Raw genomic sequence first — 15,181 nt, 5'->3', positions numbered from 1 at the left:
CCATCCCACCCCCCCCCCCCCCCCGCCCCCCCCCCCCCCCCCCGGCCCGCGGCCGCCCCCCCCCCCCCCCCCCCCCCCCCCCCCCCCCCCCCCCCCGCTCGTGTATGAAAAGGTGTTATTGGGAGATATCTGTAAGATTCCTACGCGGATCCCTGCTAGGTTACCGCAAGTGTGATGGACCTAATAATGTATATACATACTTAGTTCATAGAACCTCGCTCTATTACTACTACCCAATGTGACGTCTTAAGGTAGAACCCGGCAGCCCCCCTTTTCACCAATGGCCATAAGTCTATGTGGGTGGTATGGGTTGCTGTAACCTGATTTCTCGTATGCATATTTTCCCATGGGCATGGGTATCCTTGTGGATGTAGGGAGTATGACGACGTTAATCTAGCGGTAAGGGTAATAGCTACGATTTGATATAAGTCAGTAGATATCAGGTGCTCAACTTTGAGGACCTGTACTTCCACTTTGCGGGTCAGGTGTCAGCGCAATGCATCCTACGGGGGTTCGACTGAGTAAACCTGATACGGCCGAATACACCCTACGAAAGATCGTATTTTTTTTGTACAATATGCATCTTCCTCCTGTCCGAGGTACCTAACTCTCGACATGACTGGTGGGGGTCTCCAACAGCGCCTAAAACACGATCGAAATGTAGTACTATTCCATGATGGTTAGGATCACGCTATATGTCGTGCATAATAATATTACAAGGGTAGTCTCAGTATTCACGAGCCGCAATCTACCATGTTCACAAGGCTCCCTCCAGATATCCCAAGTTGCCAGCTTCGTTGCCTTTCACCATACATTCAGACTCCAGGCGAGAAAAACCCCCATCTTTTGCTGTGTAATGTGATACTCTCCTATATAGATGAGAAGCTTAATATTGTGAGATTAGGAGACGCCTTACAACTTCAAAATGAATCTAAGAGCTCCACCGATAATCACCAATTCTCATATGTGTAGATTCTTATAGAAACATGACGTTGAAAAAATTGAATTAATGAGGCTACAACTCCAACAGATAATCCCGTCACACCATATCTACGTTGTTAAGAAAAGCCGAGAGGCTATTCTCTTATTTAGGTAGCTAGAAAAATTAAGAGATATGAATCTTGTTGTGAGGTAGAAGAATGGTTTATGCTAGTGCTTTATTCTCAAATTACAGCTATTATCTAAATCAAATGGACATCGACCACAGTCCACTGTTCCCGAACCAGCCGGGAAGCCCAATTCTCAGCAACCGCATATATTCGGTATCATCAAGGAGCGTGAGATATCTCATTTTCCGAGCAGGGTCGTTGGCAAATTCTTGCTACTTGAGTCTTTCCAGCTCTTTTTTGAAAGTCTCCTTGCGCGTTATGAACAGATCCTCGATCCCTTTCGTAATCGTCTCCACCATATCGTTAACCTTGAGATTTACTAAGTTTGATATTTCCTGGCTGTCTTCAAGGTGACGAACACTCCCCTTATACCTAAGCGACTGCGACCTTTCTTTATCAGCACTATCATCACTATCATCATAATGTCTCTTCCGAATGATCTGGTTATTCCCGTGGGCCTTTTGTGGAAGCGGGTATTCGAGTAAATACGATTTGTGTTTTCCCGAGTCGTAGTCGTCCATAGCCCACGGGGGAACAGTTTTTGACTCGACTAAGAACGCATCAATCCTTTTGTCGGCCTCTCGCTGTCCTATCCAGCCGCGCAAGGTCGATCGAGTCATGATACGACCACCCGGAATATTGAGTATCTTCACTCTAACGTAAGTCCAGCACGTTCGCTCATAATTTCCTGTCCCTGGTAGGAATGAAACGCCTATGACCCGGACAAGCCTAGACCGCAATAACCTACGGTACTCGCTCTCCTGATCATTAATATTGCTAGCCTTTCCCGAATCGTGATACTTCTTAGTTTCCTCGGGATCGACCTCATTAGCCATCTTAACTTCGAGCTTATTAAGTCCTTCGACATCAAAGAAGTATTTTGTTCCACTATACCCCATCCCGCCGTTGTACCCCACCCCGCCAGTATCAGGTCGGACGCTGGATGCATGGGCCAAAATCCCGAGCAGACGTCTTTCGTCGTGCCCGTAAGCATCTGGCATATCCGTGTCACTAGTTTTATTAGTTCCAGAAGCCCGGTTAATAGGCTTTTCTCGTGCCGAATTTCCTTGCATGGGTTTGGTTCGGGTTTGTTCCTTAGGCAGATTCAGTTTAATAAGCCGCTTTCGCAAAGGTCTGATAAGAAGCTTCGTCCATTCAGCGGGCCACTGGTGATAGCTATGCAGCCGTTCCTCCTCAAAGTTATTCTGCAGTTTCTGTAGAGCCCGCTGTACCTCTTCGGGTTTCAATCTCCTCGCCTCCCACCAGGTTATGATATCCCGTCCCATGAAATGATACTTTTGAATCGATGTATCGGGCACCATGAATAGCTTGGGGATATCTATCCTCCTTTTCAGATTCTGCTCCTCGATTAACATATTATATCCTTTCAATTTCTCCTTTAGTCCTTTCGTGTCAGGTTTGTCGTCCAACCTTTTGAAAAATGGCTTGAGAACTGACTGGCCCATCTCCAAATATATTTTCATTACTCCTTCCGACACCATTGGAGCCTCATTTTTGCTGTCCGTTTCGCTGTCCGACTCGCTGTCCGATTCGCTATCCGATTCAGTATCGGTAGAATCATTGCCATCATCATCGAAAGCTCCGTTGGCAAATTCTTCATCGAAAAGATCTTCTTCATCGACACGAGGGGCCTTATACTGACTAGGTAAACTTTCGTCATACTCGGCTCGCTTCTCTTTGGAGCAGAGGACATCAACCACATTGTTAATGGCTTAGCATTGTTTAGCTTGAATCCTAATTAGACGAGATCCAGAACGCACCTTTAGTACAACGAAGCGCTGATTTATCTTTGTTGCGGTCCGGATGAAGCATGAAAACAAAATTCTTTCTAGCTTTCCTGATCTCAGCTGTTGTAGCCCTCTTGTCTACCCCAAGTAGATCATAATATGTAGCATCATTCTTTTTCAATAATTTCAATAATTTCACTACGCGATTCACCTCCTCACGCTCCTTCAAACGCCGCTCAAGTACCTTGGCCTTTTTCTTCTCGTTCTCGAAGGCCCTAATAATTTCCTGTCCAACGAAATTCATAATAGCATCCTTATGAGAGTTGATATATTCCTTGGCCCATTCTTTGTCTTTCTTTTCAACTCTATGTTTGATGGACTTAAGCACGTGGTTCCATTCATCAGGCGAGTGTTTTATCTTATTTACTCGTGATTGGACTTCGCTCAAGGAAAGCTCTTCAAACTCCAATCTCGTTGAGTCAGCTTTAAGTTTTGCTGTCTGCTGCACGATCAAAAGTAGATTTTTGTCGCAGTCGGCGAGGGTCTCCTCGGTCGTGTTTTGATCTCCATCAGGTTCATCAATTGTCATGGGCTGGTTAGAATCCCCCTCTTCGGAACTAATAGAAGAATATATGCCTTTGGACTGAGACTCCGGAGCACTTGAGTCATTTAGTTGAAGCGCCATTTTGGAAGTCATAAGTGAGATAATGGGAGTTAGCAACGAGACCGGTGGTATTACTCCCATCTTAAGAACATTTATAATGTTTGGTTTCTAAGAATGTTGCATTATTGACCGGGTTGTAGTACAGAAACGAACAGCGTCCACTTACGGCGTTCCTAGGGACGAAAGTGGAATCAAGAGTCTTTTGACGCCTTTTGCCAGTTGTATCCTGTTTCAGATGCTGGGAAGCTAATAACATCCTTCCCTTAATCAAGATTTACCCTTCCGTTGCATACGAAAACGTTAACCCTAACACAAGATATAGTAATGAGTTGCCATGCTTTAATTTTGGTCAGCAGCATTTCCACCACTAGTCAAACTACACGCTGATGGTTGAAGGGGCGGCACACGGCCATCACTAGCAGGGAAAGTATGAAACTTAGCTAAACTCGTGAATCAGTAGTCATATGTAATAGACTTTTTCCGACTTGTATATTTGAATCTTTGTAAAAATCTCTTCCAATGTCTCTGTGTGCATAAATGACTTATAAATGAGATTGTCGCAATGATTAGCAGTTACAGAGTCTTACGCTAAACATACATAAATAAAAAATAGATACCGTTGGGTCTATGAGGCGTTGTTAATTGACAATGGCCATAGCACTGGCCATTTCAGGTACAAACACTTATAGGGAAGTTTGTGTGTGTTATCATGTACCTGAAATAGAAAATCCAGGTATTGTTACTTAAAATAGTGAATCTTTGGGACCAGTACATCTTAATTTTTGCACCAGCCGTCATGTGTGCCAGCGTAAGTATGGGCTGGCCACGGGTACGTTTCAGCACGGGTTTGTCTCAAGGCTGGTACGCATCTGAGATAGCACCACTTGGATCGTGAACTAGCGAAGATATGTGCTAGCACGATTGTGGGTCAGCACGAGTTGTTTACTTAGCTGGCACACCCTTAAAGCCAGCACCACTTAATTCCTGAGCCAGCACCAGTCCGAGCCAGCACGAATGTAGGTCAGTACAGATTAGTTCTTCTACCGGCACATTTTCAGCCAGCATAGCTTGATCCCCGAGCCGGCACTGGTAGGAGCCAGCACGGCTCGAACTTCCGAGAATAGGAATGGTGTACGGAATTGGTCGCTGCGCGGTATGAGGAGAGAAAAAGATAGCCACAGCCAGAAACACAGCCACAGCCACAGCCTCAACTACCCCTGACTTACCACCTACCGGGTAGATGTTCAGGTAGTTGGACCAAATCAACATAAAGCTTAAGGACAATCAGGATCGGGGTATGTCGCCGTGCATTTTCATTTCGTTCAACCGCTATATACCTACATATATATACATTACTTCAATAACACTTAATCTTCAATCAGTATTGCCTTGTGCCGTTTGATTGAAGCTCCGTCGTACTTTGTAAGAAATTTCCTTTTTCTTTTTCCCATTGGGGCTTGAGCTGGAATTATGACGCTGCTCAACCAAGCTTTTGTGACCAAGCTTAAAGCATCGGCTCGGAGTTGCAGGGCATCTTCTTCGCCAATGTCACCGCAAATGACATCTTGGCATAGCATGCGGCGGCGTGCCATTGAAACGACCAACGGGCCACAGCTAAAATCGTCAAGTTGACAAGGGGTTTTCTGCTATGGTTATTAATATGCCGCGCTGGAAGAGTTCATCGTACAAACCTGATTCATGTACTGTAGGTTGGGAAATTTCCTTTTGCATGCCGCCTATTAAATAATTAACACCGAACCTATTCCGAAAGGCCAAAAAACTTACTTGGATGTCACTAGTTTTATATCCTTTAGAGTCGTAGTGGTAAATGCGACCATCCCTCTGGTTAATCTCAAGAAGACTGAAATGGTTATCGTTCTGGAAAAGTGGGAAGAAGCAAACTAGGCGATCCTCGCTTTCTGCCTTGTTCCATTTCTCGATCTGGTCGGCAGCCCTTTCAAAGGGATCACGCAGTACTTTCCGTTCTCGTCCTCGAATATTTTCATGAATAGGAACCGAGAAACCGATGCGAATATGCGGCAACCTATCGGCCAGATGCATGCAAAGCAAAATCAGCTCATGGCTAATCCAGTTCGACCCCTCTAGACCACTTAGAATATCACTGTTAAACCGAAACTGTGCAGATTCAATTTCAAAATGGCCTTCTGAGGAGGTCGTCCTCATCCTGGCTTGAAGGTCTGTAATCCCTTCCGAGATTATTTTAGTAAGCTTGACAGAAGGTCGTCGATCCAGAAGCTTTTGTTTCTCGAGGGACTGCTCTAGAATATCCGGGCGCGTCTGCCCGTGCTCAAGCAGCAGATCCATCTGCTCCCCTAGAAGCTGAAGAATACACATCTTCTCTGGGCACATTTGGAGGCAAGCGATGATCCTCATCAGCAAAGGCTCATCCGTCTTGACAAGCGTCCTACGAGAAGTTTAGTACTATATTTCTCCCCCATGGAACTTGATTGATAACAAGGAACTCACCATGCATCCTTGAAAAGAATACCGAAACCAAGACTATCCACTAGCTTAGCCCATTTCCTGCCGCGCGTCAAGTGTGTCGTGAGACGCTTGCGGCGCAATTCCCACCCTATCTTCTGGGTTGAATCTTTCGGGGGTTCGCCAAGAAGCCTTCTCGATACCTCCGTTGCAGCTGCGCGGGGTTTTAATGAGTACCGCCTTGCCTGGCCGTCGTACCAGCGGCTCAGTGCCATCGCGGTTAGGGCATAGTGAATCGAACTCCTTCGGCGGCCCAGAAAAGCCGTTTCAACTAGACCCTTCCATTCCGATCCGTCTGACCAAACCGACTCATCTTGTTGTTCGCGCTTTAGTGAAGCGAATATAGCCTTGTAGGTGTCTAATGAATTATCTGGTAGCTTGAAGTCCTGAATCTCGGATAGACTTTCCATCGCAAACTCGGCACTGGACTGCGTAGCCATCGGTGGAAGTAACTGGCTATCACCTTTGCCAGTACGATGCCCCTGAGACCTTAGCTCACATCCTTTCAAAGGGGAGTCTTCGGGACTTGGAAGACTAGATTCGAGGAGATTATTCACGGGGCTTGGAGCTCTTGATGTCCGTCTTACAGTAGACGTATTGTAAGAGTCCGAGTCGCTTAGAGGTAAAACCTTTGGCCGCCGTGAGCCCCGAGACGCCCTACGGAATCTTTTATTTCTACCATTTGAACTTTCCGAAGCATGCTGGATATTCGATGACTTCCGGTTGTTTGATTTCGAACATAATACGAAAGACTCAGTGGACGAGTCTAAATCTTCGCTCTGGCCATTTGTATCGGGAGTAGATATTGTAGACATACGCTGTTCCCTGGTGAGAGACTTTGAATTGCCGTCAAGTGCCCTTCTCCCTTCTGGTAGGACCTCAATAGTAGATTGGGCTCTATCAAGTATGTCGTTGGACGGAAGGGCAATCTTGAGGGATGGCCTCAAATTAGCCTTACGCTGTTCTCCGAGACCGGCCTTTGACCCGTCATTGCCGGTGGTGTTGGGTTGAAGGGGGTCTTTCTGAGATATTGATATCTCATCAGCTTTATTCTGGTCATCGGTGCAGAAGTCGTTACAACTCTGATAAAGCTTCTCGGATATTCTGCGTAGTTCATTTCGCTGAGAAATGGTACAGATGGATAGGAATTGGCCGAGCACTTCACTACCCACAAGCTCATTCGATGCCTTTATAAGCTGCGTCAGGAGCACTGGGATATGTAGGCGGGAAACGACCGAAGCGACAGCATCTTCTTCTAGTTGAATAGGAGTGAGTGGCTCGACTGAAGGTGACTTAGGGGTCATAGGGTTGACTGGCGAGCATGAACCCCGCCCCTTGCGAGCCAAAGACTTAGTATTTTCTGACATTGGGGAGACACTACGTAAAATAGAATGAAGAACTTTGGTATGGTTTGCTTTCGTGTGGTATTCAAGTTGGAAAAACAGAAAATAAATATTGAGAGGGTTGAGGGGTAAGTGAACGGCTTTATAGCTGTCATCGGTCGTAGTCTTCCCTGCAACTGTATTCTATACTTTTCAGGAGGCCCCAAAGGCCGGTCGTTCCTTTACATGCCCCCACACCTCGCATAAATTGACTTCCTAGGAAGTTATCCTTACTATGTACCTACCTAAGGTACCCGAGGCACCTGACACATCATTGGGTAGGTGGACACACCACATGGAAGGGTTCAGTAGCAAGACACCCTTGTTTTTGATGATGTGCTTAATAATGGATTCCTAGGGAAGTGTATGGAAAAAGGTTCCAAGCACGAGCATAACTTCCTAGGAAGTTAGCCTTACCGTCCTGTCTATTTCCGTCTGGGACTCTACCTACTGGAGGGTAGGAATAGTTTGGTTTGAGGCCGCCCAATACGACCTATTTGCAAGTCACCTGGCTCTTCTTCCATACCCCTGACACTCTTTCGCGAGGTATTCCTGCCCCTATCTATTAAATCTGAGGGTAAATTGCTATGAGTACGTTGGTGATGATTTACTGTTGGTGAGTGGGTCTCCGGGATGCATATGCTGTTAGCTGTAACCCCTTTGTACCGACTCCATCCGTAGGGAAAGGGGAGGATGCAATTGGTAAGTGTTGTAGCCGTCGGCTTCACTCACGTCTCACATATAGGTACACGCCACTATCTCCAGTGACAAGCTGGTTTTAATATCCATCTCATCACATCCTTTCCGCCCTAGCGTAAACAAAAAGTGTAGGACACTATTGGAGTTTCGAAATACCCACTAAATCTACCTTGTGGTATTCGAACATTCATCAAGCCATAACAACAGTACTCTAGCCCTGCTGTAATCTAAGGTGAGCCAACTAGAACAAAGGATAACCTTTTTATGTATTGCCACGGGCTCCGATAGTTGAGAGCCAAAGTCCCTAGCGGAATCACGAAGATATTTCCGTGCCTTCCAGGTCCATTTCACACGGAAATCTATTTTACCTGATGTTTATTTTCCCCTCATATGTACATGCAAGACTCTTTTGGATTGCTCCGAAAAATAGGCAATTCCGCCGATCAACCTGGCTCCAACAAGTTGCAACCTCAACTTGGCGTCCTAAGACTCAGAGTCATGCAACTCTTAGGATGGCACGTAAGACCAAGTCTTGCATGTTTACCCGTGCCAACACGAGGACAATGTAGCACTATACATCACGGTTTAATATGCTTCTCGTCCCAGTTTCCGCTTCCCCCCAATACTATTATTGGTAGATTATCTAGTACGTTCTGCAACCGGGTGCTACCCGGAGTCACTTGAGGCCGATCTCGTTGTGATTTTCACATGAGTATTGCGGAAGGACATAACAGTAAGCTTCTCTTATTCACATGTATACCTTACTTACCGACATCTTACCTCCTGCCAACGAGAAATTCTTCGAGTAATGGCAACTTAAATTAGATGAACGAAGAAATAAGTCGTTAAGGGTTTAGGTATGTCACGTGTTATTCGGCTTAAGTAATAAGTCACGTGAAGTTCACGTACTGACTGGGCAGTTAAAGTATACGTATAAAAAAATACAAACTTTTACTAGTAAAATCATATGGAAAGGTATGTACCAACATGATGGCCGTTTAAAAACGGTGGAACATCTACTAACTACCGTTTAAAACATTGAGTTCTACTTAAATGCCTGAATACCTAAGTACTTAGGTACCTATTTATGCACAATAATACAGTGTCAGTTTCTTATTTCATACTGTCATTCAGGTGTACGACTCCGGTCAGGCTCAGGTTTAAAGCGCCATGGCTCAGGTACGAATTAAGTACCCGACATCAAATGTAAAACCTATTTACCAGGTTATAAGTAGGTAGGTTAGGTAATCCCATAACTTTTCAATGTCGTGGTAAAGGGTTATTAAGAAATACTAAGCCGTGCCTCGTATTTAGCTTCATTGCTAATACCTGGATATTATTAAGAAAACTATTCTCTTACACATCAAGTCACTAAAGGAAATTGCGTTATCTTCAAAGTTACCCAAGTACCTAATGTTTATTCATTGGCCATCGAGACACATTAACACTTTAACACATTAAAAGAGACTCCAAGTTCCATAAGGTAACAGAAGGTAGTTAACTGTGAACATATATTGAAATAAAAAATATATACATGATTCCTCTAACGCCACTCCTTGATGCAATGCTTACATGCTTCATGCTCTAATTTAGATAATAGAAAAAATCATTCGTCTTCGAAGTCTTCTTCGGCAACCTAGGATACGTTAGAAAGAAGAAGCAATAATAACTTGTGTGGTGTGTTAACTTACGTTGTCGTGGAAATCCTGCCCTCCCTTGGTAGCTACGATGATGCCTGCTCGAATACAGAAATCGCCAAAGTGCTCACCCTCCTCGCGTTCCAAGGCATAACGCTTCAGTAATGGCTTCATGATAGCCAATATCTCATCTTCCTTTATGCTTGACCGGTATAGCTTGTTCAACCGCTGCCCATGGTATCCACCGCCTAGGTACATATTATAGGCGCCAAAGGCTTTGCCAACGAAGGCAACCTCTGCCAGCCAGGGTCGAGCACAGCCGTTCGGACAGCCCGTCATTCGCATAACAATTGACTCCTTGCCTAGGCCGTTCTCCTCGAGGCAACCCTCAAGCTTAGTGATGAGTTCGGGTAGGTAGCGCTCACTTTCGGCCATAGCGAGACCACAAGTGGGGAAGGCGACACAGGCCGAGGAGCTGAGACGCAATCCAGAGAACTGGACATTATCTAACTTGTACTTCTTTAGAAGTTCCTTCATATGTGGAAGATCTTCGTCTGTAACGTTACTGAGGGTCAAGTGCTGATTTCCCGTCAATCTGAACTCGCCTTTGTGGACCTTGGCAATTTCGCGCAAACCAGTCTTCATCTGGAAATCAGCAGTGTTCTCGATTCGGCCGTTCTCGATAAAGAATGTGAAATGGTTCATGCCAGTCTCGTCTTTTTGCCAGCCGAACGTGTCGACGTTACTCTTGAAGTGGAATTGACGTTCTGGCTCGAATGACTTGCCCCATAAGGCCTCCACTTTAGAGCGGAAGACGTCGACGCCGAGATCGTCGATAGTATACTTTAGTCGAGCGTGCTTTCGGTTCTTGCGATCACCATGATCCCGCTGCACTAACATAATCTTCTCACAGGCAATATGAATCTCATCAGTCTTGACGAAGCCCATCATACGACCGGTCTGGGGATAGGTCTTCTTGTTATTGTGGGTTGCACCCATTCCTCCTCCGGCAAGAACGTTGAAACCCTCTAATTGACCATCGTCGCCTTTAATGGCAATTAGGCCGATATCATGAGCATAAACATCCGTATCATTGTGCGGTGGAATGGCGATTGTAACCTTAAACTTTCGGGGGAGATAGGTGGGTCCGTAGAGAGGTTCGAAGTCTTGGACTGCGTTACCGGCAACCTGCGTCTTCTCATTATTGTCATCTGTGAGCCAGATCTCGTGATACGCAGTAGTAGACGGTAGAAGGTGGTCGCTAATCGTCTTCGAACAAGCCCAGACTTGCTTGTGGTACTGAGACTGAGTAGGAAGAGAACTGCACATGACGTTCCTGTTGACATCGCCGCAGGCAGCAATCGTCGTCATTAGAGACCTGTTTATAGCTTGCATGGCTGGTTTAAGCTTTCCCTTCACCACGCCGTGGAACTGGAATGTTTGCCTCGTAGTGAGCTTCATGGTCTCATTTCCGAGACTTGTGCTGATGTCATCCATCTGGACCCATTGCTTTGGTGTAGCCACGCCACCGGGCAATCTACAACGGATCATGAACGAATAGGCGGGCTCTAACCCCTGGGCTTTTCGCTCATCACGAATATCTCGGTCGTCTTGCATGTACGTGCCATGGAACTTTGTAAGCTGCTGGTCGGAAGCAGAGATAGCTCCAGTGGTAGTATCTCTCAAGCCCTCTACGATAGTACCTCTAAGATAGTTTGAGGCTAGCTTAATATCCTCGTTTGTTAAGGGTGCTGGTTCCTCTGGTAGGCCTTCGACGTTTGCAACGCCGAGTGCTTGCCATATTTGGGGTTCCCATAGCGCATATCCAGTCTGGTATCCATCGGGATCTTGGTCATCGCCTAGTCCTACTTCAGAGAGTCTCTTGGCGCCAAAATTCGCGAATATCCTATCGAGGTCTTTAGCAGGCTTGTTGTAATAAACTCTATCTTCTTTTCGTGGCCAATAATGCTTGTCTCCAAGACCGAAAATCGAATAGTTTACTGATGCGAGGTCTAGATCAGTATTATCTTTGATGGCATCCCAGAAAGGCTTGCCGTTCTGCGGGAATTCTCCTTGGCCAGCTGTCGAAGTGATAAGCACAATGTTTTCTTCTTTTGGTAGATCTTCAACGGGATAATCTTCCATCGCCATCACAATAGTCTTCAGGCCCCTGGCGCGACCTCTGGTTCCAAGACGCTTGGCTAACGACTGCGCATTTCCATTGTCAGAGGCAAATAGAATTGTAAGAGGTGCACCGAAGAGACCTTCTAATAGCTCATTGTACGCGTCCCGAGCCTTTCGCTTTTGCTGTGCGCGAACTTCTGTGCCAAAATCCTGAGATAGACTTGCAGCAAATACCGGTTCGCGCCGCATGAGTTGAGTTAGTTTATTATCTCTTGCCAGAAACTCTTTCAGCTCATTCTTAACCCGCTCGGAATCCAGAGAGAAGTTGGGTTCTCCCTTATCTTCGTTCTCGGGGTTCCACCTGTATAGAGGCCAGTAGCCGAGGTCTACTGCCTTCTTGGTCTCTTGGAGAACGGTCAAGGGAGAGTCGTGCTCGCCGAAGTATGGCAGGTAGGCAAGCACAACTGAAGGACCATTGAATTTATCGGCTTCAAGCATAGCTTGAAGGACCTGGGTATATGAGCTGTAGACAGCAGTTGATGCAACGTAGGCATTACCAAAGTTCATGGCATATAGACCGATATCCTTCTTTCGCCTCTCGGCATCCGCTGCAGCTCGTTCCGAGTAAGGAGTCGAGTCGATGATGAGCATATTGACATTCTCACCAGACGCAAGGACATGATGTACACCAGAGTTACCAAGATCATACGCCCAAGCGTCAGACCCAACAAGCCACAAAGACTCTTTTCGGAATAGACTTTTGCTTGACAGAAGTTCACGTGCAATCGAAGACCCGTCGGTCTCAAGTCGAGCAATTACATCATCTGCAAGCTCTCCAGCTTGTTTAGCATCCTCGGCATTCCCGGCCCACTTTGCCAGCCAGTTCACCGGGGCTTCAGTAATGAAAGACCCTGTACTCGCGGCTTGTTTGGCCTTCTTGATGAATCTTTGGCGGTGCTCCTTTCGTGCTAGGAGAGAACCAAATCCGAATTCCGGACTAGCTGCTATCGTGGACGAAACACCAGCATTGTTAGAATTGAGGGCATTCGCTATGTAAGCTCGGTTGCCAAACAATTGGTCGAGTATTTTCGTGTAGGCGGTCTCTAGTTTCGGTTGCTCTAGGCCGTAAACTTTGGTATCCTCCGGACCACTCGTCTTCCCTACTTCCAAGTTTTGCAGAGGCTTCTCAGAAGCAAGATTCTGGAAGATGCCTCTTAAGGCCTGGTGGATCGTATCAGGGGTGATATAGCCTAATTGATGGCCAACGACGGTCTCAACGCCGCCAAAGCCGCTTTTTACCGATGTTAGAACATCGATTAATAAAGGTCCCCATTTCGTCGTCTTTCGTGAAATCTGTTCTAAGACGGCAATACGCTTCACAGATTTCGGAATAGCTTCAATTAATTTAGATCCTAACCATGGGCGATATAATCTGGCTGTGATTAATCCAGCCTTGGCGTAGATGTCATCTGGTTTAGCCGCATCGAGTGCCTCGGCGAACAGACCCGCGTCGGAGCCGAAAACAAAAATTGCCTTCTCTGCGGTTGCCGGACCAGACCACTCAAAAGCATTGTAAGAACGTCCGGTGGCGGCTTTGAGCTGAGCCCATATTGAGGTAACGTATTTATAAATGTCTTCAGACGTAACGAGGGGCGGTGCAGCATCAATTGTCGTGGCTGGAGATACACTCGGGGGAGCGCTAGAGTTGCTTTGCTGGCTGGATTTCTCTGAGCCTTCTGAAGAAGCTGCTTTCGAGGCAGCGCCAAGAATAGTCGAGTCTGCCAAAGCGTTAGGAGTAGCACTCGGTCGTCTTTCGGGCTGCTCTGACGCATAAACAACTCTTCCGTCGTCGGCGTATATGCCGGACTCTGACACAGAGCTTGCTTGGTACCGGCGAACATCGTCCAAGTTTAACAGGTCGCGGACTAATGCGGCATCTTCCGTGGAGATCGGCTTATCATGAGAACAGGCGCTCGGATCAAAGAAGTGGATAACACCCTTTCCAGAACGCACGGCTAAAGCATGGGCTGTAATAGCCATGTCCTGTGCTTCCTGGAGCGACTCGGATTGCAAGAATGTCCATCCTGAATTCCTGATAGCGGTGATAGAAGAGTAGTCAGGGAAATTAGCCGGGTGTAGAGCGACGTGGATGACGACTGGATAGTTTGCTAGCTTGTACAGATGCGCAACGGAAGGGAGGAGAATGGTTGACGTGGTGGTCACAGAGGCGAAGCGGCCACTGCGGATTGGAGCAAAGACGGAGAGGAGGGGATCGTTGTTGTGTCGAATAGATTGTATCTATAAGGCCATTGGGTCAATTGGTAGATCTTATGAGTTGTATTTATAAGAGAACATACTTCTGGCACGGAACCTTCTGTCTTAGTGATCAGGTTAGGATCTTTTCTTTCAGCATATCTCTTAAGGTGGGAAGAGAATGTTGAGTCTTGACCCCGCGATGGCTGTACAGAGACAATGACATCACTGGTAAGGTATGCGATTCGTGCCACTATAATATTTAAGACAATTAGCCATCCTAGAGTATTGACTTATAAGATTTGAATAATCTTATGCTAATTGGAGCAGAAGGAAAGGAGGTGTGCTGTCTGTTGGATACAGCAGTAGTGTAAATTGTCATGTTAAATGCTGTAAGAGGTGGAATTGGGGAAATTGGTTGGATGGCGGGGCACATTTGAATGAATGTTAGTGGTACAACAAACAACAATATGTGTATAATAATAAGAGGTACGTAATAAAATAAATTCATGACTATTAGAACTTTGCAAGTTTACTTACCTGCCTCTTCAGGCGTGCGAATCTGGATATTCTGCGTTGCCATGTCGGACCCTGATTTTGAAGCAGAAGAGTCTGCTTTTCCAAAGAGAAACGACATGATGGCGCCCCTCTACATATAAAATCGAGCCTGGGTACCGGTACGCTAGAAATAAATTTTCCCCGACATTGAGAAAAGGCAAAGTGGGAATTCTAGACGATGGCGACAGCGCGACTAACATAGTTCAGACCCCGAATGTGGAACTTTTTATGGCCCCGCAAATGCAATTAGTCCGTCATTCACTGCAATCACGCAATCGCTTTAGCCTTGACTCTTTCCTAAACTCTACCAATAGCCATTGACACTTTGTCAGAAAACGCCATCGTTGGCCAACCAAATCCCCGGGTTGTACCTCGCATCATCTCGAACCGGTAATCGGGCAACCCCATATTTCCACAGCCAATCAGCTTTAACACTTTAGCCGTCCACGCCAAGGGGCCGATAGCCGCACGCATGTTTAACTTGTCGAAGTTGTTATTAAGAAAA

General features: G+C 46.3%; 3 protein-coding genes across 3 annotated transcripts; all 3 read right to left on the bottom strand.

Annotated features, from left to right (window-relative positions):
* Positions 1–1,321: 1,321 nt before the first annotated feature.
* On the bottom strand, positions 1,322–3,542 carry F4817DRAFT_321090 (uncharacterized protein; the record flags this gene model as incomplete). The annotated part of the gene is made up of 2 exons (XM_049301251.1): positions 1,322–2,841; positions 2,891–3,542. 2 exons carry the CDS (start codon positions 3,540–3,542, stop codon positions 1,322–1,324), a joined length of 2,172 nt encoding a protein of 723 aa, XP_049153904.1.
* A 1,346-nt stretch (positions 3,543–4,888) lies between these two features.
* On the bottom strand, positions 4,889–7,390 carry F4817DRAFT_321089 (uncharacterized protein; the record flags this gene model as incomplete). The annotated part of the gene is made up of 4 exons (XM_049301250.1): positions 4,889–5,164; positions 5,213–5,257; positions 5,307–5,946; positions 6,009–7,390. 4 exons carry the CDS (start codon positions 7,388–7,390, stop codon positions 4,889–4,891), a joined length of 2,343 nt encoding a protein of 780 aa, XP_049153903.1.
* A 2,042-nt stretch (positions 7,391–9,432) lies between these two features.
* F4817DRAFT_353693 (sulphite reductase hemo protein, beta subunit) lies at positions 9,433–14,921 on the bottom strand. Its single transcript, XM_049305414.1, has 4 exons — positions 14,659–14,921; positions 14,223–14,371; positions 9,796–14,163; positions 9,433–9,740 (listed from the first exon to the last, which is right to left on the bottom strand). Exons 1-4 carry the CDS (start codon positions 14,753–14,755, stop codon positions 9,711–9,713), a joined length of 4,644 nt encoding a protein of 1,547 aa, XP_049153902.1. The 5' UTR covers positions 14,756–14,921; the 3' UTR covers positions 9,433–9,710.
* Positions 14,922–15,181: the final 260 nt, after the last annotated feature.

The sequence above is a fragment of the Daldinia loculata genome (assembly GCF_022478755.1).
Source record: "Daldinia loculata strain CBS 113971 unplaced genomic scaffold F4817scaffold_97, whole genome shotgun sequence".
NCBI classification, from domain to species: domain Eukaryota; kingdom Fungi; phylum Ascomycota; class Sordariomycetes; order Xylariales; family Hypoxylaceae; genus Daldinia; species Daldinia loculata.
The sequence above is the reverse complement of the archived record's forward strand: the minus strand, read 5'-3'. Positions and strand labels throughout refer to the sequence as shown.

Coding starts and splice junctions, on each gene's coding strand:
- F4817DRAFT_353693 (XM_049305414.1), bottom strand. CDS start 14,755: ATGTCGTTTCTCTTTGGAAAAGCAGACTCTTCTGCTTCAAAATCAGGG. Junction 14,164..14,222: donor CAGAAGGTTCCGTGCCAGAA/GTATGTTCTCTT, acceptor ATGGCCTTATAG/ATACAATCTATTCGACACAA. Junction 9,741..9,795: donor GGCAGGATTTCCACGACAAC/GTAAGTTAACAC, acceptor AACGTATCCTAG/GTTGCCGAAGAAGACTTCGA.